The sequence below is a fragment of the Somniosus microcephalus genome, unplaced genomic scaffold (genome assembly GCF_052327205.1).
Source record: "Somniosus microcephalus isolate GS21.2 unplaced genomic scaffold, FLI_Smic_1.0 unresolved_chr2, whole genome shotgun sequence".
NCBI classification, from domain to species: domain Eukaryota; kingdom Metazoa; phylum Chordata; class Chondrichthyes; order Squaliformes; family Somniosidae; genus Somniosus; species Somniosus microcephalus.
In genome coordinates this window covers 41,321,659-41,349,474 of record NW_028225180.1, presented here as the reverse complement: position 1 = coordinate 41,349,474, position 27,816 = coordinate 41,321,659, and the positions used below count along the sequence as shown (strand labels likewise).

General features: G+C 45.0%; 1 protein-coding gene across 1 annotated transcript; it reads right to left on the bottom strand.

Annotated features, from left to right (window-relative positions):
* Nucleotides 1-85: 85 nt before the first annotated feature.
* On the bottom strand, nucleotides 86-26,232 carry LOC147092559 (NACHT, LRR and PYD domains-containing protein 3-like). Its single transcript, XM_085975951.1, has 8 exons — nucleotides 26,039-26,232; nucleotides 17,792-17,958; nucleotides 11,151-11,322; nucleotides 10,986-11,051; nucleotides 4,900-6,673; nucleotides 2,664-2,750; nucleotides 2,316-2,483; nucleotides 86-2,144 (listed from the first exon to the last, which is right to left on the bottom strand). The coding sequence occupies exons 1-8, from the start codon at nucleotides 26,100-26,102 to the stop codon at nucleotides 2,057-2,059; spliced, it is 2,586 nt and encodes an 861-aa protein (XP_085832077.1). The 5' UTR covers nucleotides 26,103-26,232; the 3' UTR covers nucleotides 86-2,056.
* Nucleotides 26,233-27,816: the final 1,584 nt, after the last annotated feature.

The following is a 27,816-nucleotide window of genomic DNA, read 5'->3' as shown; positions in this document are numbered from 1 at the left end:
GCCTTATCCTATTAAAATCGGCCTTCCCCCAATTTAGAACCTTTATTTCCGGCCCATCCCTGTCCTTTTCCATGGCCACCTTAAATCTTACCATATTATGGTCACTATCACCAAAGTGCTCACCTACTAGCACTTTTTCCACTTGGCCGGCCACATTCCCTAGAATTAGGTCCGGTACCGCCCCCTCTCTTGTAGGACTTTCTACATGCTGGCTCAAAAAGCTCTCCTGGATGCACTTTAAGAATTCTACACCCTCTGAGCCTTTCACACTCTGACTATCCCAGTTAATATTGGGGAAGTTGAAATCCCCCATTATTATTACCCTATTATTTGCACATTTCTCTGAGATTTGCCTACATATCTGTTCCTCTATCTCCCCCTTGTTCCAGAGTCTGACTCCTCACTTCTGGTCACCACACATTAGGAAGGATGTGAAGGCCCTTGAGAGGGTGCAGATGAGATTTACCAGAATGATTCCGGGGTAGGGGATCATAGCTACAATGACAGGTTGGAAAAGCTGGATTTGATTTAATTAGAGCAAAGGAGATTGAGGGGTGATTAAATGGATGCATACAAGATTATGAAGGGTTTTGATAGGCTAGATTGGGAAAGGTTATTCCCACTAATTGATGGTACAAAGACATGTGGACATAGATTTAAGGTTTTGGGCAAGAGATACAGCGGGGAGGGGGGAGGAAAAAGTTGTTTACGCAGTGAGTGTTGATGACCTGGAATTCGCTGCCGATGGAAGTGGTGGAAGCGGTGACACTCTATGTTTTCAAGGGAAGACTGGATAGGAACTTGAGGGAAATAAACTTACAGGGCTACGGGGATAGAGCTCTACAGAGAGCCAGCATGAACTCAATGGGCCAAAGGCCTCGTTCTGCGCAGTTATGACTCTATGACACTTGTTACAGAGTCTGACTCCTTACTGGGAGAGACACACACTATACACAGGGACACTTGTTACAGAGTCCGACTCCTCACTCGCAGAGACACACACTGAAAACAGGGGTGCGTGTTACAGCATCTGAATCCTCAATGGGAGAGACACACACTGGACACACGGACATTTGTTACAGAGTTCGACTCCTCACTGGGAGAGACACACACTGTACACAGGGACGCTTGTTCCAGCGTCTGACTCCTCACTGGGCGAGACACAGATTTTACACAGGGACACTTGTTACAGAGTCTGACTCCTCACTTGCAGTGATACAGATTGTACACAGGGACACTTGTTACAGAGTCTGACTCCTCACTGGGAGAGACCCACACTGTACACAGTAACACTTGTTACAGAGCCTGACTCCTCACTCGCAAAGACACACACTGTACACAGGGACACTTTTTACAGATTCTGACTCCTCACTTGCAGTGATACACATTGTACACAGGGACACTTGTTACAGAGTCTGACTCCTCGCTGGGAGAGACCCACACTGTACACAGTAACACTTGTTACAGAGTCCGACTCCTCACTCGCAAAGACACACACTGTACACAGGGACGCTTGTTCCAGCATCTGACTCCTCACTGGGTGAGACACAGGCTGTACACAGGGACACTTGTTACTGAGTCTGACTCCTCACTGGGAGAGACACACACTGTAGAAAGGGTCACTTGTTACAGAGTCTGACACCTCACTCACAGAGATACACACTGTACACAGGGACACTTGTTACAGAGTCCGACTCCTCACTGGGAGGGACATCCAGGAATACTGAGTGCAATTTTCTGTGTCCTACTGCAGCCGAGACTGAGCTCCAGACTGAGCCCTTCCTGTCTGTGCATTTCCCCAGTGCCCCATTGGATAACATTCAGCCCCAGATATCCTGCAGGAGCAGCGCTGTGGGGCCGGGCAGCTGAGTCTCCTGACCCAGTGGATGGGCCTCTGACCTCACAATGGGAGATGACGCTCGCTCAGCTCCAGCTGGAAACCCTTGAAGGGGCCGATAGTATTTAAACCCAGAGCGTGGTCACTTAAAGGGGAGGGGCAAAAAATCGGACAAAATGACCATATAATGAGATCAATAATGGTCACTAATTGAAATGTTCACACAAACACTCTCAGTCCGGGTCTCGATTCCCACAGCGACTGCAGGTCCCTCTTTCCATCTGAACTGAACTGATTCCTCAACAGTCTGAAACAGATTAAAGATTAAACAGGAAATAAACAGATTGCACAACAGTGTCAATAACAGGGAGACTGGGATTAATATTTCAAAAATAATTACGACAAATATTACACATAAAAGTGATTCAATCCCTTTTATATTTTATTTATTACATTAAGCCTTTACACAAACACTCACCGGATCCACTTCAGACTCCTGCAGGTCTGTATGAGGCGGAGGAGAGTGGGGACAGATCGGTCTGTGAAGAAGTTTGATCCCAGGTTCAGATCCGTCAGTGACCGGTTTGTACTGAGAGCAGTGACGAGATCCTCAGTACAAGGATCTGTGAGACCGACATCCCATAGCCTGTGGATCAGAGAGAAATAACAGGAATCAGTGTAATTCGCAAGGTTACTAATATCACTATTATTGTTACTATTAATAATGTACACTATTTATTAAAAACATTATTACTGAAGCCAATAATAATGTACTGTGTCAGACATATAAACACATAAGCAAAATCTCACACAGTCGGGTACTTACTGCAGTTCCTGTATTTTACAGTCCGGGTTCCTCAGAGCCACAGATAGTAGTTTCACTCCTGAATCTCCCAGTTTATTGCTCCTCAGTCTAAACTCAGAGAGTGAGAAACAAACTGAATCAAAGCCGGGATCTGATATATTTTTCTCTCTCGGATATTGCGGCAATCACTGAAACTGCTTCAGAAAATTAATAACCCGGTTTCGCCCCGCGACATCCCACTTTGGTGGGTCCGGTTGGGCCGGGGTAGCTGGCGAGTCCCAGCCCTGTTCTGTCGAAGGACCTTCCCCTGATTGGCTTGGAAAGCCACGTCCAGTGCATTTCCCGGCCAATTAGAGGTAGTGGGTCTGGTGCCGTCACTTGATGACTCGCCAGCAGCCATTTCCCTTAAAGGGGCCATGCACAAATTTAGCTTGACATTTGTGCTGTCAGTGCTCTACAGCACTGAGATGCTGCAAGTACTGACAAGCACTGCACAAAGGTGCATGGCTGCGCGCAGCACGCAGGGAGGTTCCCTTCCCTTCAAATGGACGGAAGAGACCTCCCCATGACACCAAAGCAGACTGGTTGCACATTGCATAGGAGGACACAAGCAGGAATGTCGTGAGGAGGACCAGGCTGCATTGACACAAACCTTTCAATGATCTCAGTAGATCACGAAACGTTCCTGCAAAGACACACTCAACCTCATCCTTCTGTGCCACCCATCACATCCTCATCACTCTGCCTTCCCTACCCTACTCCGGCACATCCTTACTCACACCAACTTACCTTGCACCTCCACCCATCCCTCTCTATCTACATTATCACATCCCCATCTCACTCACCCTCATCCTAGTCCAATCATACCAACTAATAACACACAAGGGAAGACAAATGTGTGTTTTAGCAAATGATCAAGTGAAATTTCTGTTAATGTGCTGCCAAACATTAAAATCATTCTATTCAATACATTCCGTTTTTGGCAAGATTTGTGTGCACCTTTGGAAGCGGTTTTAGTGTTGCAGTGAATGGTGAGAAATAACGGTACCCTCTGCAATGCTGATCAGTGTGAAAGGAATGGCTTGGCCATTGTAGGGATGCTTAATCTTGTCTGTTTGGGGTGGTGCCAACTTGGCGCATCATGTGGCAGCCAGTGCATACAGCGTCAAGTGAAGTAAATCTGGCCTTGTTGAGGCCATCCCTGTCGTCCCAGGCAGCAATGTGGACACAATTAAATGATAAAGTGGTGAATCCCGGTTCTTGATACTCTGTGCATTATATTAATCTGTATAATAGCTCGGATTCAGTTATATTGTGAAATGGCGCTAACTGCTGCTGTAAAATCCGCCCCCCCCAGGTTTTTACGTAACAAGTATAATTTATTCTGTCCTTTTACACTTTTTAAATGTCCTTCTGCTCCTAGTTTATAGGGGAGGGGAGTCTCTCACTTTATTCCCCGTTAAACAGGCTCCAGATTTATGTCAGGAGTAATTGGTCGGACAGTTTTTGGGGAATTCGGGGCCTCACACACAGGGGGCAGATTATGGGGAATTCCTGGGTTCAATGCCCCCAGTTTACCCAGGAGCCACCCGCTTTGTGTGCGAGGCCCCACCACTGGCTGGCGTGTGTCTGTACTCCAGTACTCACGCCCCACCACAGGTTAGATTGGAATCATTATACCGGCAGAATTAAGATCCTGAATATCAATCTTTACTCAATGGTCAGGACTGTGTATAATTGTAAATATTTACAGTTGAAAGAATTCCCATTTCCCCAATATTCGCAATCCATGAAACTTCCTCCTCGACAAGACACAGCCTGCAAGGTATTGGAGTAAATACCTAACTTGTTAGTGATTTAAACTTGGGTTTCTGTGCTGTTTCTAGTTGAAATGGTGGATGAGGAAAATATTTTAAATCAATTTTATCTTTACTGCCAGATTATATTTTATGTTTATATCCCATTGCCCCGCCTTATTAAATATGATTTATTGCAAATAAATTATCAGACTCTCAGTGACCTGTATTTACTGATCCGATAAAGACTGTAAAACCCCTACTTGTTCACAAGGATCGATTTTAGATTCTCCAGGCCTTAGGGAATTACTAACCTATCCTCTTATTTTTGGTCATATAATTATTGAATCTGCTTCTCTCTGGTTTAACGGAACTCTTTGTTTCTCTTCATTACAGAGCAAAAACACAATCCGTGACTGTTCTACAATTCGCCCAACAGATAGTGCCAAATAAGCAGTTACCTCAACGCACGGCATTTGTGCAGTACGGCTCCCAGCCGCTGGAGTCCTTCACACTGAATGGAGCAGCCTCCGAAATCGAGGTTTTTTATTGTATCACAGAATCCAATGACATGAGACAGGACCACACAATCAATCGGGGTCAGTTGCAATCCATTAAATGTAACTGTTTCCACAGATCCCACGGTGGCCCGAGCCAGTGCTTTATTCTGAGACTCAAACAGGTAGTGGAATGTGTTCAGGAGGTTCCTTTTATCAGTTACACTCTCTATGTTTCCCATCTGTCCTTCAAACTTCTCCTTCACCCACTCAATGACTCGGCAGGTGGTTTGATGAAGGAATGGACCCAGAAACTCCTCCAGGGGCCGAGCTGCCTGTGGGGAGGAGAGACCAGCAACAAAACGGAGAAATATCTCAAATCGCCCATCTTCATTGCTGTGGGCTTCACTGAGGAGTTTCCGGATGTCCCCGGGACCTGGAGTCAGGAATTGTGCCAGTGCGGCTACAAACTCTTGGATGGTGAGGTGCGGGAATGTGTACACCACGCTCTGGGCAGAATCATCTCTCTCCAAAAGTTCCCTCATGAACCCAGACAGGAACTGGGAAGGTTGCAGATTGTACTTGATCAAATCTCCATTTCTAAACACAATCTTCTTCTCGGAGACTCCTGTGAAGGCCATATCACCAAGCTTCAGCAACACATCACGGGAGCTTTCAATCTCTGGGCCATGGTTTTTCAGAATGATGTAAATATAGTAGGAATATAGTTGGGTGATGGTCTTGGGAACTTCCTTATGTTCTCTGTCTCCTTGTGTAAAGAAGTGGCCCAGTGTCAGAGCGAGGATCCAACAGTAGGAAGGGTTGTAGCACATGGTGTACAGGATCTCGTTCTCCTCCACGTGTTTGAAAACAGCTGTAGCCACCGCCCGCTCTTCAAAAAACTTGCTGAAATATTCCTCCCATTCTTCACCAACAAATCCCAGGATTTCAGCCCAGACACTAATTTCAGCCTTTTCCAATAAATGTAATGCATTGGGGCGACTGGTCACTAGCACTGAACATCCTGGGAGCAGCTTGTGCTGTATTAAACTGTACACAATGTCAGACACTTCACACCAGTCTTCGGGATCTGTGCACATGTGCTGAGGTTCTGTATTTCTCCGATTGTCAGCAAAATCGATCCTGTCATTGAATTCATCCAAACCATCGAATATAAACAGCAATCTCTCTGGGTTCTTCCAGAGCTCTCCCAGAACATTCCCAAAGTAAGGATACAGATCCAGTATCAGATTCCTCAGGTTTATTCTACAGTTAATAGCGATCAAATCCCGGAATTTAAAGCTGAAAACAAATTGAAAGTGTGGGTATATTTTCCCAGTAGCCCAGTCATAAACAATCTTTTGTATCATTGTTGTTTTTCCAATCCCCGGGACTCCGCTCACTGCTGCTGAACTCCCAGAATTGGATCGCCAGAAGACTCCCTTAATTTTCTGGAGCAAACTGCCTGTCCAGGAAAGGTTGCTCTGGAACAATTGATCAGTTCGGATTTTTTCCAGTTCTCTCCGGAGATGTTTCTCTCTCCACTCTTCATTGTCTCGGCCTCTTGCCAGCAGTTCATGTTCTGCAAGTGTCTGATCTTGAACAGTAGAAATGACCGTTAGCTCAGCGTATCGATCAACCAGCTGGAAAAACTTAACCTTCTCCTTTATTAGGATAGAGCTCACTCTCAGTGTCTCAGTTTGTACCCGGAGTGTTTCCTTGTGTTTCTTTTGAACATCTTCAATTAGAACAGACAGAAAGTGGTTCTCAATATTAGTTATATTGACAAATACAACTTCTCATAGAAACATAGAAACATCGAAAATAGGAGCAGGAGTAGGCCATTTGGCCCCTCGAGCCTGCTCCACCATTCAATGCGATCATGGCTGATCATCCAAATTCAGTACCCTGTCCCTGCCTTCTCCCTATATCCCTTGATCCCTTTAGCCTTAAGAACTTTATCTAACTCCTTCTTGAATATATTTATTGAATTGGCCTCAACTGCCTTCTGTGGTAGATAATTCCACAAGTTCACCACTCTCTGGGTGAAGAAAGTCCTCCTCATCTCAGTCCTAAATGGCTTACCCCTTGTCCTTAGACTGTGACTCCTGTTTCGGGACTCCCCCGCCATCGGGAACAACCTTCCTGCATCTAGGCTGTCTAGTCCTGTTAGAATGTTATAAGTTTCAATGAGATCCCCTCTCATTCTTCTAAACTCTAGCGAATATAAGACTACTCGACCCAATCACACTTCATACGTCATTCTCGCCATCCCAGGTATCAGTCTGGTGAATCTACGCTACACTCTCTCCATGGCAAGAACATCCCTCCTCAGATAAATCGACCAAAATTGCACACAATAATCACGGAGTGGTCTCACCAAGGCCCTGTACAACTGCAGCAAGACATCCTTGCTCCTGTACTCGAATCCTCTCGCTATGAAGGCCAACATTCCATTTACCTTCTTAACTGCCTGCTGCACCTGCATGCTTACCTTCAGTGACTGGTGCACAAGGACACCCAGGTCTCATTGCACTTCCCCTTTTCCCAATCTATTGCCATTCAGATAATAATCTGCCTTCCTGTTTTTGACACCGAAGTGGACAACCTCGCATTTATCCACATTACCATGCATCTGCCATGCAGCTGCCCAATCACTGAGCCTTTCCAAATCATACTGGAGTTTCTCTGCATCCTCCACACAGCACACGTGCCCACCCAGCACTGTGTCGTCTGCAAACTTGGAGATATTACACCTAGTTCCATCGTCTAGATCATTAATATTTAATGTTCAGTAAAATATTGCAAGATTTAATACACTGCTTCAATTGAGTTGCGTGTAGAAATTAAATATCAGTTAATGGAAGCATCATTTGAAAGTGAACAATGGCTGAGAAGAATTTGAAATCCTCACTTGATTCTACTATTCACTGAACATGGTGATTTCTATGAAGCTGATATTTTCCCTCTGATTTTTAATACAATCCGGCGTTCCCTGTGCTATAGACATCTCAGTATAAATACACACATGATCCTGTTCATACGACAGTAGAGGTTCTAGTTGATCAATCTCTGAATCCGTCAGTGGTGCTTCCCTTCTGCTGCAGTGGAACACGTGATTGATTGCTCACTGAGAGGGGCAATGTGCAGAAGGTCCACTGATACTGTATCACGCATTGGGCCTGTTATCTGGGTCAGTGTGGGCACAGGGAGAGGGACATTCTGTGAATGGACAGAACTTGCACTGTTACCATATCAAACCTTGGGCAAGTTAACTGGGGTAGTCTGCACACTGGGAGAGGGACAGATTGTGAATGTACAGAAGTTCCACAGTTAGTGTGCGAGATCCTGGTCAGGTATTGTGTGCTCTTCTAATCACAAAACCACAGGAATAGTGATATTGCAATGCTGTAGGTGCAGAGAGAAATAAGATCATTATGGCACAATTAAGGCAGAGGAAATGGTGCGGTGTTAGATTTGTACCATTTGGAATAAGAGACTTTGGATATTGGATTATTGCTCAGAATTTCTAATGGAAGTCACATAATTAATGCCGGAATGAGATTCACAATGTACACAAATGATTAAGAGAAAACTGAGACTAGGAAGCCAGGATTAAGAAGGGAAATCAGAGTAATCTTTTTCACCAAAGGGTGATAGAGCAGGACACCAGTTAACAGCGAGGACACTAAGGGCCAGTGTAATTGGGAACAAGAGACAATTGGTTGTGTTTCTGTGGCTACGCTGAGAGGAGGGGCAGGTGGGTTCATCTCTAACAGGAACAGACTTGTTTAGACTAAAGTGGTCTTTTGTTCCCCTAAATATCCTCCTGTTGTGTTTCAGAAAATACGATCAGCTTGCTGTAATTTTACACTTTTATTATTTTTAAGTAACAATCTTATCAGACAACCGATCAGAATCAGAAATAGAACTACTGACCATTCCACTCAGTATTACGTTAGGGAAGAAAGGATTGAGAGTTCATTTCAACAGTTACAATTATTAAACTCCATCGTTTCATTTGGATACGAGTTTACTACAACGTAGTTTTGAAAATTACAAATATCATTCTGTTAATCGGTTAATTGGGATTCAAAATCTCCCTGAATGAAATGATGCTTCGTTCAGTACAACAAGCTTCAGTGCTCCTAGTTTGTCTGTTTTACTGCCAGAGGTAATCGGTTCAATCAATTTCAAATCACCCATAACATGTCATTTGCCTCATGTTCCTGGGGATGCACAGTGCATCAGGATCCTGCCAGGTATGTATGGGGTTTCACAGTGTATCAGGATCCTGCCAGATGAGTATGTGGTTTCACAGTGTATCAGGATCCTGCCAGGTGAGTATGGGGTTTCACATTGTATCGGGATCCTGCCAGGTGTGTATGGGGTGTCACAGTGTATCCGGATCCCGCCAGGTGTGTATGGGGTTTCACAGTGTTTCAGGATCCTGCCAGCTGTGCATGTGGTTTCACAGTGATTAAGGATCCTGCCAGGTATGTATGGGGTATCACAGTGTATCAGGATCCTGTGAGTCTTAAATGGGGTTTTACAATGTAGTTCCTGCCAGGTGTGTATGGGGTTTCACAGTTCATCAGGATCTTGCCAGGTGTGTATGGGGTTTCAAACTCTATCGGGATCCTGCCAGGTGTGTATGGGGTTTCACAGTGTATCAGGATCCTGCCAAATGTGTATGGGGTTTCACAGTGTATCGGGATCCTGCCAAGTGTTTATGGGCTTTTGCAGTGTATCAGGATCCTGCCAGGTGTATATGGGATTTCACAGTGAATCAGGATCCTGCCAAACCTATTTGGGGTTTCACAGCATATCGGCATCCTGCAAGATGTGTATGGAGTTTTGCAGTGTATCAGGAACCTGCCAGATATATAAGGGGTATCACAGTGTATCAGGATACTTCCAGGTGTGGAAGAGGCTTTCACAGTGTATCAGGATCCTTCCAGGAATGTTTCATTTCACAGTATACCTGAATCCTGCCAAGTGTGTATGGGGTTTCACAATGTATCCGGATCCTGCCAGGTGTGTATGGGATTTCACAGTAAATCAAGATCCTGCCAGGTGTGTATGGGATTTCACAGTGTATCAGGATCCGGCCAGGAGTGTATGGGATTTCATAGAAACATAGAAGATAGGAGCAGGAATAGGCCATTCGGCCCCTCGGGCCTGCCCCACCATTTAATGAGTTCATGGCTGATCATCCAAATTCAGTACCCTGTCCCTGCTTCCTCCTCATATCCCTTGATCCCTTTAGCCTTACAAAATATATCTAACTCCTTCTTGAATATATTTAATGAGTTGGACTCAACCGCCTTCTGTGGTAGAGAATTCCACGGGTTCACCACTCTCTGGATGAAGAAATTGCTCATCATATCTGCCCTAGTGTATCAGGATTCTGCCAAACGTGTATGGGGTTTCACACTATATGAGGATCTTGCCAGGTGTGTATGGGGTTTCACATTGTAGCAGGATCCTGCCAGATGTGTATGCGATTTCACAGTGTATCAGGATCCTTCCAGGTGTGTATGGGGATTCACAGTGTATGAGGATACTGCCAGGTGTGTATGGGATTTCACAGTATATCAGGATCTTGCCAGATGTGTATGGGGATTCACAGTGTATGATGATCCTGCCAGGTGTGTAAGTGGTTTCACAGTGTATCAGGAGATTCACAGTGTATAATGATCCTGCCAGGTGTGTATGTGGTTTCACAGTGAAGCAGGATCCTGCAAGGTGTGTATGCGGTTTCGCACTGTATCAGGATCCTGCCATGTGTATGCGATGTGTGATGCAATCACTGGAGCATACGAGATTTGCAAATTCATCAGAAATTCAAAAATCGGCTTTAATTGTTAATTTAATCTATGCAAAGCTTTAGTGGTTTAATCACGTATCCAAACAATGTTCAATCCTATTTCCTTAGCCTTTTAACTTCTCATTCCCAGATTCTGACAATCTTTAATCAATCAGCTCCAGTCAATCATTCGGATTCTATAGTGAAATAACTGTATATAAAACTCCTTGTCATCAATTACCTTTCAGGTGACTGGGTATTTTGAATACAGCTCGTGCGATGTTCATGTAATCAAATGGATCAGAACCTGTTTAAATCAATTAGCTTTCATTAATTCAGATCTGTGAAATATTATAGCAAAATCGTTTTTGAATCTAAATTTGAATTCAGTGTGATTTTACCGTACCAAATTCCTGCATTTCTTTCAGTATTTTGTGCAACTTTGGCACCCCATGGCGCATTTTCATGAAGGCTTCCCACATCACCCTTCGAGCCTGAGAGCCTTTCTCCATCACCAGATTTAGGAGAAGTTTGGAACTGTCTGCCCGGTTTCCCTGCTCCACAAGATCAATGATTTTCTGTAAGTAATAATAATGAATATATTGAGGAGCGAAGTGAAAGATAAACACTGAGAATGAGAAGGAAAGGATCTGCACAGTGATGGGCTCTCCCAGTTGGTGAGAACAGAAAGCAGTTACTGGGCCGGGTTCTGATCCATTCTGAACATGGGCTAAATATTCTGTAAGCATCTTGATTCAATCATTAATGGCAAGAAATTTGATGAATTATAGTTCTCGGAGAGTGAGGAATCACTGAGAATCTGCAGCAGTTTTAATGTGATTTGTTTTCTCTGTCCTTCAGTGTCCAACATGACATCAAATTACTGAATAACAATATGATAGACTCGTTTCTCACATTGTTTCCTGCTGCCACACTTTCAGATTTACTGAGAAATAAAACAGCAGCAAGTCAGAACTCCAGTTGCAGGGTAGAAACGAAGCTGAAGTGAGAGAAAAAGATAGAGAGAAATTATCATTGACTAATTGAAACAATCACTGTTGATGTATCGGGCCGGAGAATCGACCAATTAAAATAATGCTAAAACATCTAATCACTTTTTCCCTCGGTAAGTGAAATGTCTGGCACCCATTAGTTTGCACACCCACTGCTGGTATGAAACCTTCTTAACCGAGAACAGAGATCCAGCAATGGGTTTTGTGTAGTCAGGTATTACATCATCAAAGGTTACACTTATATAACACCTTTAAGGCAGAAAAGAAAACCTCGAATGGCACTTCACGGAGGTGCAATCTGACAGTGGATATAGAGATGGCGAGGCACCGAGAACGATAGCATGTTCATTATATTACTGGACGTGTAATCCAGAGACAACAATGCAAATCCCATCGTGCTTGTTTCATGAATTTTAATTCAAATTGGAATTTGAAGCATTTTGAAATAAAAAGCTGGTATTAGTAAAGATTGTCGTAAAACCCAATGGTCTATACGTGACTCCAGTCCTTCACCAATGTGATGGCCTCTGAAATGGCCTAGAAATCCTAAAGAAAGATATAGAAGAATAAAACTGGGTGGACCACTCGGCTTCAGCATTGGATTCGGACACGACGAAGGAACACCAAGCCCAGCCAACCCTGCAAAGCCCTCCTCACTATCATCTGGGGACTGGTGCCAAAGTATGGAGAAGTGGGCCACACATTAGTCACGCAACTGTGTGACGGGGTGATACTTATAAAATCATAGTTATTAGCCAACGTCCCAGGCACCTCCATCAGCATTCAGCAGGATTTCCTGTCCCACCGGCAGGACAGACCCACCAGCGGTGGGCCACAGTGATATACCCTCAGGTGCAAGTGCCCTGGGAATCATTAACATTGACTCCAGAGCCAATGAAATCTCATGACTTCAGGTCAAACATGTGCAATGAAACCTTCTGCTGATTATCACCTACCACCCTCCCTCAGCTGATGAATCAGTACTCCACCATTTCGAACCCAACTTGGAGGAAGCACTGAAGGTGACAAAAGGACCAGAATTTAAATTAGATGTGAGATTTATTGCCTAGTTGTTCCCACAATTCGATATCAAGAGACAAATGAATGCACTGGGCACAGCAAATGCTACAGGTCCCGTCAACATTCTGGCTGTAGTGTTTGAGATCTGTGCTCTGGAACTAACTGCACCTCTAGTCAAGTTGTTCCAGTACATCCACATCACTGGACTCTGCCCGACAATGTAGAGAATTATCCAGGTATGACCTGTCCGCACAGAGCAGGACAAATCCAACCCGATCAATTACCGCCCTATCAGCCTCCTCACAATCAACATCAAAGTGTTGGAGGGAGTCATCAACACTGCTATCAAGCAGCACTTAGTCACAAATATGCTGCTCACTGAGGCTCAAGTTGAGTTCCACCAGGACCAATCGACTCCAGCTGTGAGGTGAGAGTGATTGTGTTTGACATCAAGGCATTGATCGACGTGTGTGGCACACAGGATTGTGGTTGTTGGAGAAGAATCACCTCAGCACCAGGTCATCAATGCAGGAGTTCCTCGCAGCAGAGTCCTCGGACTAACCATTTCAGCTGCTTCGTCAATTACCTTCCCTCCACCATAAAGCCAGGAGTCGGGATGCTCTCTGATGATTGCACAGTATTCAGCTCCATGTTCAATTCGTCAGATAATGAAGTGGTCCATGCTCGAATACAGCAACACCTGGACAAAATCTAGACTTGGGCAGAAAATTGGCAAGTAACATTCACGCCACACATGTGCCAGGCAATGCCCATCTCCACCAATAGTGTTCAACCATGTCCCTTTTTCATTCACTGACATTGCCATCGTCAATTCACTACCATTGACTAGCCACAAAAAAACTCGTGGCTACTACAGCAGGTCAGAGGCTGGGTATTCTGTGGCGAGTGGATCACATCCTGTTCACCCAGGAGCCTCTCCTTCACCTATAAGGGACAACAGTGGCGTGTGATGGAAAACTCTGCATTTGCCTGGAAAGGTGCAGCTGCAACAACACTCAAGAAGCTCCATGCAATCCAGGACAGAGAAATATGCTTCATCGGCAGCCCTCCCACCACAGTATACATCCAATCCCGCCACCGACGGTGCACCATCGCTGCAGTGTATGCTATTAACAGAAAGAACTGCAGCAGTTCGCCAAGGCTTCTTTGACAGCACCTCTCAAACTCGCGGACTCTGCCACCTAGAATGACAAGAGCAGCATCCGCATGGAAACACAACCACCTCCAAGTTCCACTTCAAGTAACATACGATCCTGACTTGAACATATATCACTGTTCCTTCATCGACAGTGTAAATTAGAGCCAAAATGCCCAGCGCCGTCTACAGAGGGAACAGGAGAAGCGACTGCATGTTTCATTAACAAATCAGCTTGAGGAATTCTTACGCAAAGCCTGAAACAAGATTTTTTTGTTAGAACATAGAATGCAATGTCAAATCACGAGCAGAAAGTGAAATAAAGAGAGGGAAAGAAAGATTGGATTCAGAATGCATCTCACTGAAACATTCAAAAATCTTACAGTGCTTGACAGGGTAGATGCAGAGAGGATGTTTCCAATGGCTGGGGAGTCTGCAACCAGAGGTCACAGTCTCAGAAAAAGAGGTTGGCCATTTAGTTCTGACATAAGGAGACACTTCTGCAGTCAGAGTGTGGTGAATCTTTGGAATTCTCTACCCCAGAGTGTTGTGGAGGCTCAGTCGTTGAATATATTCAAGACAGAGATCGATAGATTTTTGAATCTTAAGAGAATCAAGGGATATGTGGATAGTGCAGGAAAGGGGAGATGAGGTAGAAGATCAGCAATGATCTTATTGAATGTCGGAGGAGGCTCGAAGGGATAAATGGCCTACTCCTGCTGCTATTTTGTATCTTATGTTCAGAGGGAGCGAAAAAAGAGACAGAAAGAAAAGGTACAAATATTATTGAATTTTTGTTTGTACAGCTCCAACAATAATTAAAATCCGAAGGAATGAGACTCCACACTTGTAAAAGTTAATTTTCAGTGCAAGAGAAATTGTCTGGCATTGGTTAAGACTGATCACGCCGTTAAACAATTAATTACACTGGAATAGGCAAGCACTGACTTTTCCTGGTGAGTTTTGTCTGTATCTTTCAGATAAGTGCAGTAATGTTACGCTGTTCCATGCATTTCAATGGCGAGTCTCTCAGCGAGATACCATTCGCGCACAGCTTTGGGAGCAGCAGGGCAACTTGGGCAGGACCTTCCTGATTTTCGTGTTTAACTCTGCATGTGCGGTCGCTGGAATTTGCTGTCCCATTTACACTTTAATAACATTGAGCGCTGTTAGCCCCAACGTTATTTCTACTGCAAAATCTGGCCTATTACAAAAATATGAAACTACCACTATTTCACCCCCCAGCCTTTCACTCCATGAACAGAATGAAGAAGAAACCAAACCATTAAAGTGAGCGGACGGAAAATGACAGACTAAATAATCTCAATTTCCTGATTTTCCTCCCTGGGGAGTGACGTTCCACATCAAGAGCAGAGGGGCTGGTAATTTACCCAGTAGTGTATAATTTTGGACACTCCATTTATAGGATGTAAAAGCAATGGAAAAACTGGCGTGCAATTGCAGTAGGATGTTACGAGGGATTTGGATATGATCAAATAAATAGCTGCTGACACTTTCCACTGATTAGTCAGAGGACACATATTTAGGCTAATTCGAAGAATTCGAGGTGAATGTTCATACATTTACTTACACACGAGGTGTTTGGAAAGCATAATTCAATCCCACAAATAATTTTGGAAGCAAGTCGACATTTTTTTGATAACATCTATTTCTGTTGCTGCGTCGATAGAACAGAGGTGTACAGAAGATTGCACCTGGACTATTTGGGATACTAACCATAATGTGGTCAGCAGGAAGTTGGAATTAGACTAGTTGGGATATTAACGGTAATGGGCAGTGAGCAGCAGGTTGGGATCAGACTAGGTGGGATATTAACGGTAATGGGTAGTAAGCAGGAGGTTGGGATTAGACTAGGTGGGGTATTAACAGTAATGGGTAGTGAGCAGGAGGTTGGGATTACACTAGGTGGTATATTAACGTTACTCGGTAATGAGCAGGAGTTTGGGATCACACTAGATGGGATATTAACAGTAACGGGTAGTGAGTAGGAGGTTGGATTAGATTGGTGGGATATTAAAAGTAATGGATAGTGAGCAGGTGGCTGGAATTTGACTAGGTGGGATATTAACGGTAATGGGTAGTGAGCAGGCAATTGGAATTTGAATAGTTTGGATATTGACGGTAATGGGTAGTGAGCCGGCGGTTGGAATTTGAATAGTTTGGATATTGACGGTAATGGGTAGTGAGCAGTCGGTTGGAATTTGACTTGGTGCGATGTTAATGGTAATGGGTACTGAGCAGGAGGTTGGGAATTGACAAGGTGGGATATTAACTGTAATGGGTACTGACCAGGAGGTTGGGATTAGATTAGGTGGGAAATTAACAGTAATGGGAAGTGAGCAGGAGTTTGGGATTAGACTAGGTGAGATAATAACGGTAATGGGTAGTGAGCAGGAGATTGGGATTAGACTAGGTGGGATATTAACGGTAACGGGTAGTGAGCAGGAGTTTGGAATTAGACTAGGTGAGATATTAACGGTAATGGGTAGTGAGCAGGAGATTGGGATTAGACTAGGTGGGATATTAACGGTAATGGGCAGTGAGCAGGAGTTTGGGATTAGACTAAGTGAGATATTAACGGTAATGGGTAGTGAGCAGGAGATTGGGATTAGACTAGGTGAGATATTAACGGTAATGGGCAGTGAGCAGGAGATTGGGATTAGACTGGGTGGGATATTAATGGTAATGGGCAGTGAGCAGGCGGCAGGGATTAGACTAGGTTAGCTATTAACTGTAATGGGTAGTGAGCAGGAAATTGGGAATAGACTAGGTGAGATATTAACGGTAAGGGGTAGTGAGCAGACGATTGGGATGAGAGTAAATTGCCGAGATTATCAACTGGGAAAGTTGGTAGCATGTCGACCGTCCATTATACACCCTGCCCGATTATCATTTCCATTTAGTTCTATTCCATTAAAAGTAACTGACAGAACTTTACAGGCTGCTTGCTGTAATTTCCTGAAGTGCTGTTCCGGGAAGTGACGCTCCAAGACAGGTTCTACCACCCGTATTGCGTCTCTGCCGAAATTGGAATTGACCCCCGGTGATGCAGCCGGAGGAAAAATCTGCACAGCATCGAGTTTTCAATCCTCATTTTACATAAGAACATAAGAAGTAGGAGCAGGAGTAGCCCATACGGCCCCTCGGGCCTGCTCCACCATTCAATAGGGTCATGGCTGATCCGAACCTCGACTCACGTCCACTTCCCTGCCCGCTCCCCGTAATCCTAATTCCCTTATCAGCTAGGAAACTGTCTATCTCCGTTTTAAATTTATTTAATGTCGCAGCTTCCACAGCTCTCTGAGAGGTAGTAAATTCCTTAGATTTACTACCCTCTGAGTGAAGAAGTTTCTCCTGATCTCAGATTTTCGGCTGGTTATTTTTCCTGTTTGGGTCCCATACATTTTAACCAATTAACCATGTTGTTTTTGTTGTTGAAATGCCTCTCATTTACTCCGGAGATCATTTATCTCGTCTCTCAGTTCCTTAATTTCCTTTAAGTAGTTTCCTGGTTAGTAAACTCATGACCTTCCCTTTAATCCCTGTCTATTGCCCCTGGTTTCTCCTTTTCCCAGTCCCACTAAAACTGTTTCCCTTTGTTTTCAGTCCACACAAGTGTTATACCCGAACCGCTCACCTGTCCTTTGTACAGATACGGACGATCCGCTGGTTATTTTCACCTCTTCGTATCCTTGTGTCAGATACACAATATTTTCAGTTTTACCTATTTCTTTCCTATTTGGCCTGTCTTACTCCAGTAAAATTCTAAGATCTGATTTCCTGTCAGCTCTGTGATGTTTAAATAATCCCAGCACGTTCTCTGTCCCTGCCACTTACCCGATGTTCTTGTCCACTGAAAAGCCTCTCGTCTTTTAACAACGAGCTGACTCCATCCACCCCTCCTTCAATCGCCTGTTCCAGTCTGACCTGGTAGAATTTCGTTAACTGGAACAGCTGGCAATCGTCGCAATTTGTCAAGAATTCAATGTTTGTAGAGTTTGGATCTGTTAACACAAATGAAGGAAACTAAACACTTCATCCACTTTCTATCCAGGCTGCTCCATTTCGTCTTATACTAAAAGTCTGAAGCCTCCTGTGAGCCATATTATCAATCACCTTCTGATAACCCACATCCACCTCATGTACGACATTCTATCAACCTGAATTGTCACGAATCAACAAAACTGTATCTTAATGTGTTGGGAGATTAGGCATATGATATTTAGCTTGGATAAGTGCCGTGTTTTGCCTGTCGGCAGGGTGACTGCTCAACATCCATACACCCTTCATGGAGAAGTATTAAAGAAGGGGGAGGTAGGAAGATATGGGCATTCTAATGTATATATCTCTAAAGGTACAGGAGCAATGCTGTGTAGCGATAGCTAGAACAAAGACGGTGTTGGGTGCATTCATAGGAGAGTTGGGTATAACACGACCTATTTTGTCCTAGTACAAGACTTTGGTAAACGCCTCACTTGGAATACTGTATCCAGTTTTGGTCTCCTCACATGGTGGCTGATATTGAGGCTTTGAAACTGTTGCAGAGGAGGGACATTAGACTAATTCCCAATGTAAAGCAACTTAATTATCCAGAAAGGCTAAGAATTTGGACTCTACACTTTAGAGAAGCAAAGACTTAGTGGTGATATGATTGAGGTTTATAAGATGGTGAAGGGAATCGATTGTGTTCCAGTTGAGAGTTTGTTCCAGTTACATAGCTTAGGGCGGGCCAGGGGTCATAATTTAAAGTTGTGCAAGGCCAGATATAGGTTAGATGGCAGGAGGTGGTTCTTTTCCCACAGAATCCCCAGGGCCTGATAATCAGCATCCCAGAGTAATAAAAGAGGTAGCCATGGAAATAGTGGATGCATTAGTTGTCATCTTCTAAAATTCTTTAGATTATGGAACAGTTCCTGCAGATTGCAGGGTGGCAAATGTAACGCCACTATTTAAAAAGGAGGGATAGAGGAAAGAAGTGAACTAAAGACCGGATAGCCTAACATCAGTAGTAGGGAGAATGCTAGAGTCTATTATAAAGGATGTGATAACAGGACATTTAAAAAATATCAACAGGATTAGACAAAGTCAACATGGATTTATGAAAGGGAAATCGTGTTTGACAAAACTACTGCAGTTTTTTGAGGAAGTAACTGGTGGAATGGATAAGGGTGAACCAGTGGATGTCATGTATTTGGGTTTTCAGAAGGCCTTTGATAAAGTCCCACATAAGAGGTTAGTGTGCTATATTAAAGCACATGGGATTGGGGGTAATATACTGGCATGGATTGAAAATTGGTTAACAGACAGAAAAAAGAGAGTAGAAATAAATGGTTCTTTTTCAGGGTGGCAAGCAGTGACTAGTGGGGTACTGCAAGGAGCAGTGCTTGTGCCCCAGCTATTCACAATATATATCAATGATTTGGATGAGGGAACCAAATGTAATATGTCCAAGTTTGCTGACGACACAAAACTTGGTGGAATTGTGAGTTGCGAAGAGGATGACAAGAGGCTTCAAGGCAATTTGGACAAGTTGAGTAAGTGGGCAAAAACATGGCAGATGTAGTATAAGGTGAATAAATGTGAAGTTATCCACTTCGGTAGGAAGAACAGAAAGGCAGAGTATTATTTAAATAGTGATAAATTTGGAAATGCTGATGTACAAAGGCACCTGGGAGTCCTTGAACACCAGGCACTGAAAGCAAACATGCAGGTGCAGCAAGCAGTCAGGAGGGCAAATCGTATGCTGGCCTTCATTTCAAGAGGATTTGAGTACAGGAGCAAAGATGTCTTACTACAATTGTACAGGGCCTTGGTGAGACCACACCTGGAGTACTGTGTGCAATTTTCGTCTCCTTACCTAAGAAAGGATAAACTTGCCATAGAGGCAGTGCAGCAACGGTTCACCAGACGGATTCCTGGGATGGCAGGACTGTCGTATGAGGAGAGATTGGGTCGAATATGCCTGTATTCGCTAGAGTTTAGAAGAATGAGAGGGGATCTAATTGAATCGTGTAAAATTCTGACCGGGCTGGACAGACTGGATGCAGGGAGGATGTTTACACCGGCTGGGGATCTAGAAAAAGGCGTCACAGTCTCAGGATACGGAGTAGGACATTTAGGAGTGAGATGAGGAGAAATGTCTTCAATCAGAGGGCGGTGAACCTGTGGAATTCTCTACCACAGAGGGCTGTGGAGGCCAAGTCACTGAATATATTTAAGAAAGAGATAGATAGATTTCTAGACACAAAACGCATCAAGGGGTATGGGATTGAGATAGAGGATCAGCCATGTTCATATTGAATGGTGGAGCAGGCTCGAAGGGCCGAATGGCCTCTTCCTGCTCCTATTATCTATGTTTCTCTGTTTCTAGAATAGTCGACCTCTGAATCAGGATACCTTCTCTGGCAGTGGACGCTGACTCACTAAATTCTTTCAGGCGAGAGCTGGACATATTCCTGCTTGGAGAGGACATCACCTCTTACAACAGGTAGGACCTTCCTGGGATTCAATGCACCAGTGATCTGCTGGACTAGTTTCTAACCCCTTGATGGTATCGGAGAGGATTTTCTCGTATTTTTGTCCCCCAAATTGGTCTGTGTTATTACATGTTTTTTTTTCACCTCACCCAGGAAATTACATGGTTTGTTTGGGATTGCTAAAACAATGTATGCCAAAATATCGCAATTGGCTGGGAAAGTCTGGATGTACCAATCGGTATTTACCTGTTCATCATTGTTTGTAAAATTGTCGTAAGCGACTTTTCTACAGCTAATCTGTCCCAGCCTCCCCTCATCATCCTCTTTATCGCTAAATGCTCACTAGCTCGACCTGGATTAACAGGTTTGGTGTAGTGTCTACACAATGGTCTCTGGTTACCAGGTTGATCCTCTCTCCACATTGGAACAGAAACATCACTTGCGCTCCTTCAGTCCACCTGTATATTTTTGATATCAAACGTGGGTTAAAATGTCGTGGTCAGTCCCTCCTATCTCCTCTCTGACTTCCTTTAACAGTCTGGGATGCATTATTTCTGAGCCCAGTGACTTCTCCACCTCGGCTATGTTACTCAGATCCAAATCCTTCTCTACAGTTATCTCTAACTGTGGACCCACATCCACCTCTAGTACATCAAAACGTCACTTCCACCATCTTTTTTAGAAAGCTAAGGAAATATTTTGTATCTCCCCAAAATTCCATCCTTCACAATTGGTTTCCCCAGTCCCCCCACTCTCTCACCTCAACTGCTTGCTGGCCTGCAAAATCCACTGAGAATTGTGCTAATTCACTTCCTATTGCCGAACTGTGCACATATGGATTCAATCTTAGCATAGCTCCCTGGCACAGCTTTACTTTCTAAACCTCCGCGCCTCTCTCTTTCATTCTCCTCCTTTCAGACGTACCTTAAACCTTACCTCAGTGTCAAATTTTGATTGATAACACTCCTGTGAAGCACCTTGAGACATTTTTTACATTAAAGGTGCTATATAAACGCCAGTTTGTTCTTGCTGTTGTTGTTGCGTTGTCATAAAACGCTTTATTGATACTTGGGTCCACAAATTATTTGATCTTCCCTCAAAATGTTCTCACCAGAAACATCTCCATCTGAGTCCTGTGAAATCCCAGACCCTGTCTAATAGATACTAGATCACATAGAGTCATAGAGTCATAGAGTTTTACAGCACAGAAAGAGGCCCTTCGGCCCATCGTGTCTGCGCCGCCCATCCATCCCTGTCCAGTCTAATCCCATTTTCCAGCATTTGGTCCATAGCCTTGTATGCAATGGCATTTCAAGTGCTCATCCAAATGCTTCTTGAATGTTGTGAGGGTTCCTGCCTCTACCACCCTTTCAGGCATTGAGTTCCACATTCCAACCACCCTCTGGGTGAAAAAGTTCCTCCTCAAATCCCCTCTAAATCTCCTGCCCCTTACCCTGAATCTATGCCCCCTTGTTATTGACCCCCCTACTAAGGGGAAAAGTTCCTCTTTGTCTACCCTATCTATGCCCCTCATCATTTTGTACACCTCAATCAGGTCCCCCCTCAGCCTTCTTTGCTCCAAGGAAAACAACCCCAGCCTGTCCAGCCTCTCTTCATAGCTGAGGCGCTCCATCCCAGGTAACATCCTGGTGAATCTTCTCTGCACCCTCTCCAAAGCAATCACATCCTTCCTATAGTGAGGCGACCAGAACTGCACACAGTACTCCAGCTGTGGCCTCACCAGCGTTTTGTACAGCTCCATCATAACCTCCCTGCTCTTATATTCTATGCCTCGGCTAATGAAGGCAAGTATCCCATATGCCTTTTTAACCACCTTATCTACCTGTTCCGCTGCCTTCAGGGATCTATGTACATGTACACCAAGGTCCCTCTGACCCTCTGTACTTCCTAGGGTCCTACCACTTATTGTGTATTCCCTTGCCTTATTTGTCCGTCCAAAATGCATCACCTCGCACTTTTCAGGGTTAAATTCCATTTGCCACTTTTCCGCCCATCTGACCAACCCGTTTATATCGTCCTGTAGCCTGAGGCTTTCCTCCTCACAATTTACCACCCCACCAATTTTCGTGTCATCTGCGAACTTACTGATCATACCTTTTACATTCTCATCCAAATCATTTATGTAGATCACAAACAACAAGGGACCCAGCACCGATCCCTGAGGTACCCCACTGGACACAGGCTTCCAGTCACAAAAGCAACCTTCGACCATCACCCTCTGCCTCCTGCCACTCAGCCAGTTTATGATCCAACGCGCCAAGGCACCCTGGATCCCATGGGCTCTTACCTTCTTGACCAGTCTCCTATGCGGGACTTTGTCAAAAGCTTTACTGAAGTCCATGTAAACCACATCCACAGCATTTCCCTCATCCACCCCCCTAGTCACCCCCTCGAAAAATTCAATCAGATTTGTCAGACATGATTTACCCTTGACAAAGCCATGCTGACTATCCCTGATTAATCCTTGCCTCTCCAAGTGGAGACTAATTTTGTCCCTCAGAATTTTTTCCAATAATTTCCCTACCACAGATGTTAGGCTCACTGGCCTGTAATTCCCTGGTTTATCCCTGCTACCCTTCTTGAATAATGGTACTACGTTAGCTGTTCTCCAGTCCTCTGGTACATCCCCTGTGGCCAGAGAGGTTCTGAAAATTTGTGTCAGAGCCCCTGCAATCTCCTCCTTTGCCTCCCACAGCAGCCTGGGATACATCTCGTCTGGGCCTGGGGATTTATCCACTTTTTGGCCTGCTAAAACCGCTAGCACCTCCTCCCTCTCGATGCTAATATGTTCAAGTATGTCACAGCCCCCTTGCCCGATTTCTATGTCTGCATCGTCTTTCTCCATAGTGAACACAGATGCAAAAAATTCATTTAAAACCCCGCCTACATCATCTGGCTCTACACACAGATTGCCACTTTGGTCCCTAATGGGCCCTACCCTTTCCCTGGTTATCCTCTTGCCCTTAATATACTTATAAAACATCTTAGGATTTTCCTTTATTTTGCTCGCCAGTGTTATTTCATGGCCCCTCCTCGCCCTCCTAATTTCTTTTTTAAGTATGCCCCTGCATTTTTTATACTCCTCTAGGGCTTCTTCCGTCTTTAGTCTTTTGTAACTGCCAAAAGCCCCCCTTTTATTTCTAATGCATTTTTGTATGTCCCTTGTCATCCAAGGTTCCCTTTGCTTGTTGGTCCCACCCTTGACCTTTACAGGAACATGTTGGCGTTGTACTCTCTCTATTTCCCTTCTGAAAGTCTCCCACTGTTTTGATGCGGATTTTCCTATAAGTAGCTGCTCCCAGTCCAATTTGGCCAGATCCTGCCTTATCATATTAAAATCGGCCTTCCCCCAATTTAGAACCCTTATTTCCGGGCCGTCTTTGTCTTTTTCCATGACCACCTTAAATCTCACGGAATTGTGGTCACTGTCGCCAAAATGCTCTCCTACTGACACTTCCACCACTTGCCCGGCTACATTCCCCAGAATTAGGTCCAGTACCGCCCCCTCTCTTGTAGGATTTTCTACATGTTGGCTCAAAAAGCTCTCCTGGATGCACTTTAAGAATTCTGCACCCTCTAAGCCTTTCACACTCTGACTATCCCAATTTATATTGGGGAAGTTGAAATCCCCCACTATTATTACCCTATTATTTTCGCACTTTTCTGAGATTTGCCTACATATCTGTTCCTCTATCTCCCCCTGACTGTTTGGGGGCCTATAGTACACTCCCCGCAAAGTGCTTGCCCCCTTTTTGTTTCTAAGTTCTACCCATATGGCCTCATTAGAGGAACCCGCTAATATATCATCCCTCCTTACAGCAGTAATTGACTCCTTAATTAATATTGCAACACCCCCTCCCCTTTTACACCCCCCTCTGTCTCGCCTGAAGATTCTATACCCCGGAATATTGAGCTGCCAGTCCTGACCCTCCCTCAACCATGTCTCCGTGATAGCAACAATATCGTACTCCCATGTGTTCAACAACAACTTCAGTTCATCCACCTTATTTGCAAGACTCCTTGCATTAAAATAAATGCCTTCCAGCCCTGCCATATTCTCTTTTGCCTTCACATATTTGCTTTGCCTTCCCAGCTGACTTGTTTTTCCCTCTGTATTTGGCTGTAAATCACCCCCTACTATAGCTCCACTCTGTACCCCATCCCCCTGCCAAGTTAGTTTAAACCCCCCCCAGCAGTGCTAGCAAACCTCCCCGCAAGGATATTGGTTCCCCTCTGGTTCAGGTGTAAACCGTCCGACTTGTACAAGTCCCACCTTTCCCAGAAGCAGACCCAGTGATCCAGGAAACTAAAGCCCTCCCCCCTGCACCATCCCTTTAGCCACGCATTCATCTGTTCTATCTTCCTATTCCTATACTTACTAGCACGTGGCACCGGGAGTAATCCAGAGATTACAACCCTTGAGGTCCTGCTCTTTAATCCTTCACCTAGCTCCCTAAATTCTTGCTGCAGGACCTCATCCCTCTTTTTACCTATGTCGTTGGTACCAATGTGGACCACGACCACTGGCTGTTCACCCTCCCCCTCCAGAATGCCCTGCAGCCGCTTCTCTCATGCTTCTGAATGTTTGGAATGATTTGTACACTCACATACACGACACTCAATACTAACTCCAACGTATAAAATGTTGACTTGCCCCCGTTTCTTCTTTTTTAAAAGAGCAACGTTTTCTCTCATTATTTCAAAACGTCTTTCCTTTTTCCTGCCAATAACTTTTCAATATATTTTAAATCTTTTGTATCCACTGCAGCATTTTTATTAATTACTCTCTCTCATCTCAGATCGGGATATTTTCCACTTCGGTCACATCCCCTGATACCCTCCCACTGCTCCATCTACCTTTTTTGTAAAACCATTATTGTTGGTTGGTACAGAGGGCGGCCGCCCCTTCCCTTCCAACGGACCTCATTCTAGCAGCCCAAGAACATGAACGGTCTCCTCCTGCTCCAGCCCTGCAGCCGCAAATTGACAAGACTCATATTTCCGTGCTTAAGCAGCCCAGTGCAAAACAGTCCGGGGTTCAACAGCTTTAGACCTGGTTTCATAGGTTAGTGCCTTAATATTCCCTCCATAAACGTATTTCTCTCCATGTTACTGGATACGAACATGGCTAACTTCTGCTCTCCTTTGCTTCCCAGAGGTGATCCCACCTGTTCAAAGATGTTATTCACTGGCACCAGGGAGGAAACTAACCATTCAGGACATGCAGAAGAGGTTGTTTATTCCCGTGACTATACAATCTACCACCAGTATCGCTCCCCTTATTCCTTTGCCCCACCTGCCTCTGACTCTCGCTCTGTTGAGTGGCCTCCTGCTCCCTGGAGTCACACTGTTGTTAAAGAAGACCCTCCACTGAGTCACTCTCTCTATCCACCTTACACTCTCCAATACCAGGTATCCATTGGACAGTTCCAGCACTCAGGGGCTCCTCCACCTGTGACTGCGGTGTCCCTCTTTGTACTCAGTCCCTGCCCTGTTCCCTCTTCCTGTGTGAGCTACAGGTTCTTGCACTAGTTCTGGACCTTTTTTCGGGACAGAAATTGTATTTTAAAGTATTTTGTGAACCTACCGGTGTCCATTCTCATTCTTTTTACAGATGTTCGATCTTCTCCCCTGTTTGGACCTTCAGCCATGCTGGTGACAGGCGTTCCCAGGCTCTGATGCTCTGTAATAAATATAATATTAATAGGAAGGTTCGAGGAAAATATTAAAATGAGAAGGAGAACGTTGCCTTGTTAAAGATGATATTAGATCCCTCGTCCCCCATCACTACACCACCTGTTAGCTCTGGGATCTCTGAAAACACCATGAATATACAAGTGGTAGATTCTACTGCGGTGTTACAGTCATAGTTCTCCACTTGGTTGTGTTCCCGTGCATGTGCATCAATTGAAATTATCAATCAGCGCCCTGTCCTTTCCCCACTGTGGAAATGTAGATGCGATTCAGTTAATTTATAAACAGTTTGAGCTTTACAAAATTAGTACATTGCTGTTTCACTAACGCTGCCACTAGTGTAATGAACTCACAACAGCAACAACAGAGGGGCAAGGATAATGTTTAAGAAATGAATATCGGTAAAATAATAGGGTTGGGGAAACACTGTGGCCTAGAAATTCAGTAGTGTTCGCCAGCCGTTAACGCCTTAAGAGGGGTAGATTTCCAACGCTAGGCACTTAGCGCCCGGGCGCAGTCCGAACTGCGCCTACGCCCAACTTCAGTTGACATTTAGCGCCGGCGCAAAGTGTTTGCACCCGCTCAGCTGCGCGCGCAGCTTATGACGTCATTTCGTCGTGCAACGCTGTTTGTGTGCCCCAAACCAGAAATTCAGTCGGGCCCGCCCAATGTGGGTGTGGCACTGTTAAGAACTGTGAACTGGAACGCAGCAGAGGCCCTGCGGGCCTCGGGGAGCGCTAATTAACGGGCACTTAGACTGAACTATAAAGGCCAGCCATTTTGCTGCCATGACTTTAGTGCTTTGGATTTCTGGACAGAGACCAAGGAACAGACCTTATTGATTTGGGACAACATAGGTGAGGTATTTTTGGCTTCTGGCCAGAGCTTGGAAATTAGACTCATTGTGATTTCACTGTTTGCAAGTTTATTATGGGGGCTGCATGGGGTTCCAACCCTCAGTTCCAGCATTATGTGCGAAGGGCTCGCAGACGCTGTGTGAGAGGGCCAGCCATGCCTAGACGCAGAGGGGCCATCAGGCGTCGGCAACGTAGGCCTTACCCACTCAGGGAATGCCGGCAGCATGTGTCCTATCTCACCATGACTGCGGCGCATTGTGTTAAGAGGCTGCGCTTCAGAAGCGAGGTGGTTGCAGAGATCTGCCAGCTGCTTCAGAGAGATCTGCGTCCACAGCTGATGTGCAGGACGTCTCTGTCGGTGGAAGTGAAGGTCACGGTGGCTCTGAACTTTTATGCAAGCGGCTCCTTCCAAGCCGCTGCTGGGGACATAGCGAACATCTCCCAGTTTGCCGTGTATCGCTGCATCCGGCAGGTCACCGATGCCCTTTTCGCAAGGAGACACCAATTCATCTCCTTCCCCATGACCCTAGAGAGGCAGGAGCAGCGTGCAGTCGGATTTGCCAGGATCGCCGACTTCCCCATGGTGCAGGGCGCCATTCACTGCACGCATGTGGCTGTGCGGGCACCTATCGACAATGCCGAGGATTACCGCAACCGGAAGGGCTACCATTCCCTCAATGTACAGCTGGTGTGTGACCACAGGCAGCGCACCCTAGCTGTCAATGCCCACTTTCCAGGAAGCAGCCACGATGCATTTATCCTGCGCCAGACTACTGTGGCTGACATGTTCCAGGCACAGCCTCCACCAAGGGGA

Bases quoted from the DNA above. Each gene is read 5' to 3' on its own strand.
- LOC147092559 (XM_085975951.1), bottom strand. From the start codon at position 26,102: ATGGCTGAAGGTCCAAACAGGGGAGAAGATCGAACATCTGTAAAAAGA. The intron at 11,052-11,150 runs GTACGGTAAAAT...TGATTTAAACAG, and splicing joins GAAAGAAATGCAGGAATTTG to GTTCTGATCCATTTGATTAC. The intron at 2,751-4,899 runs GTAACTGCTTAT...CTCTGAGTTTAG, and splicing joins CACAAATGCCGTGCGTTGAG to ACTGAGGAGCAATAAACTGG.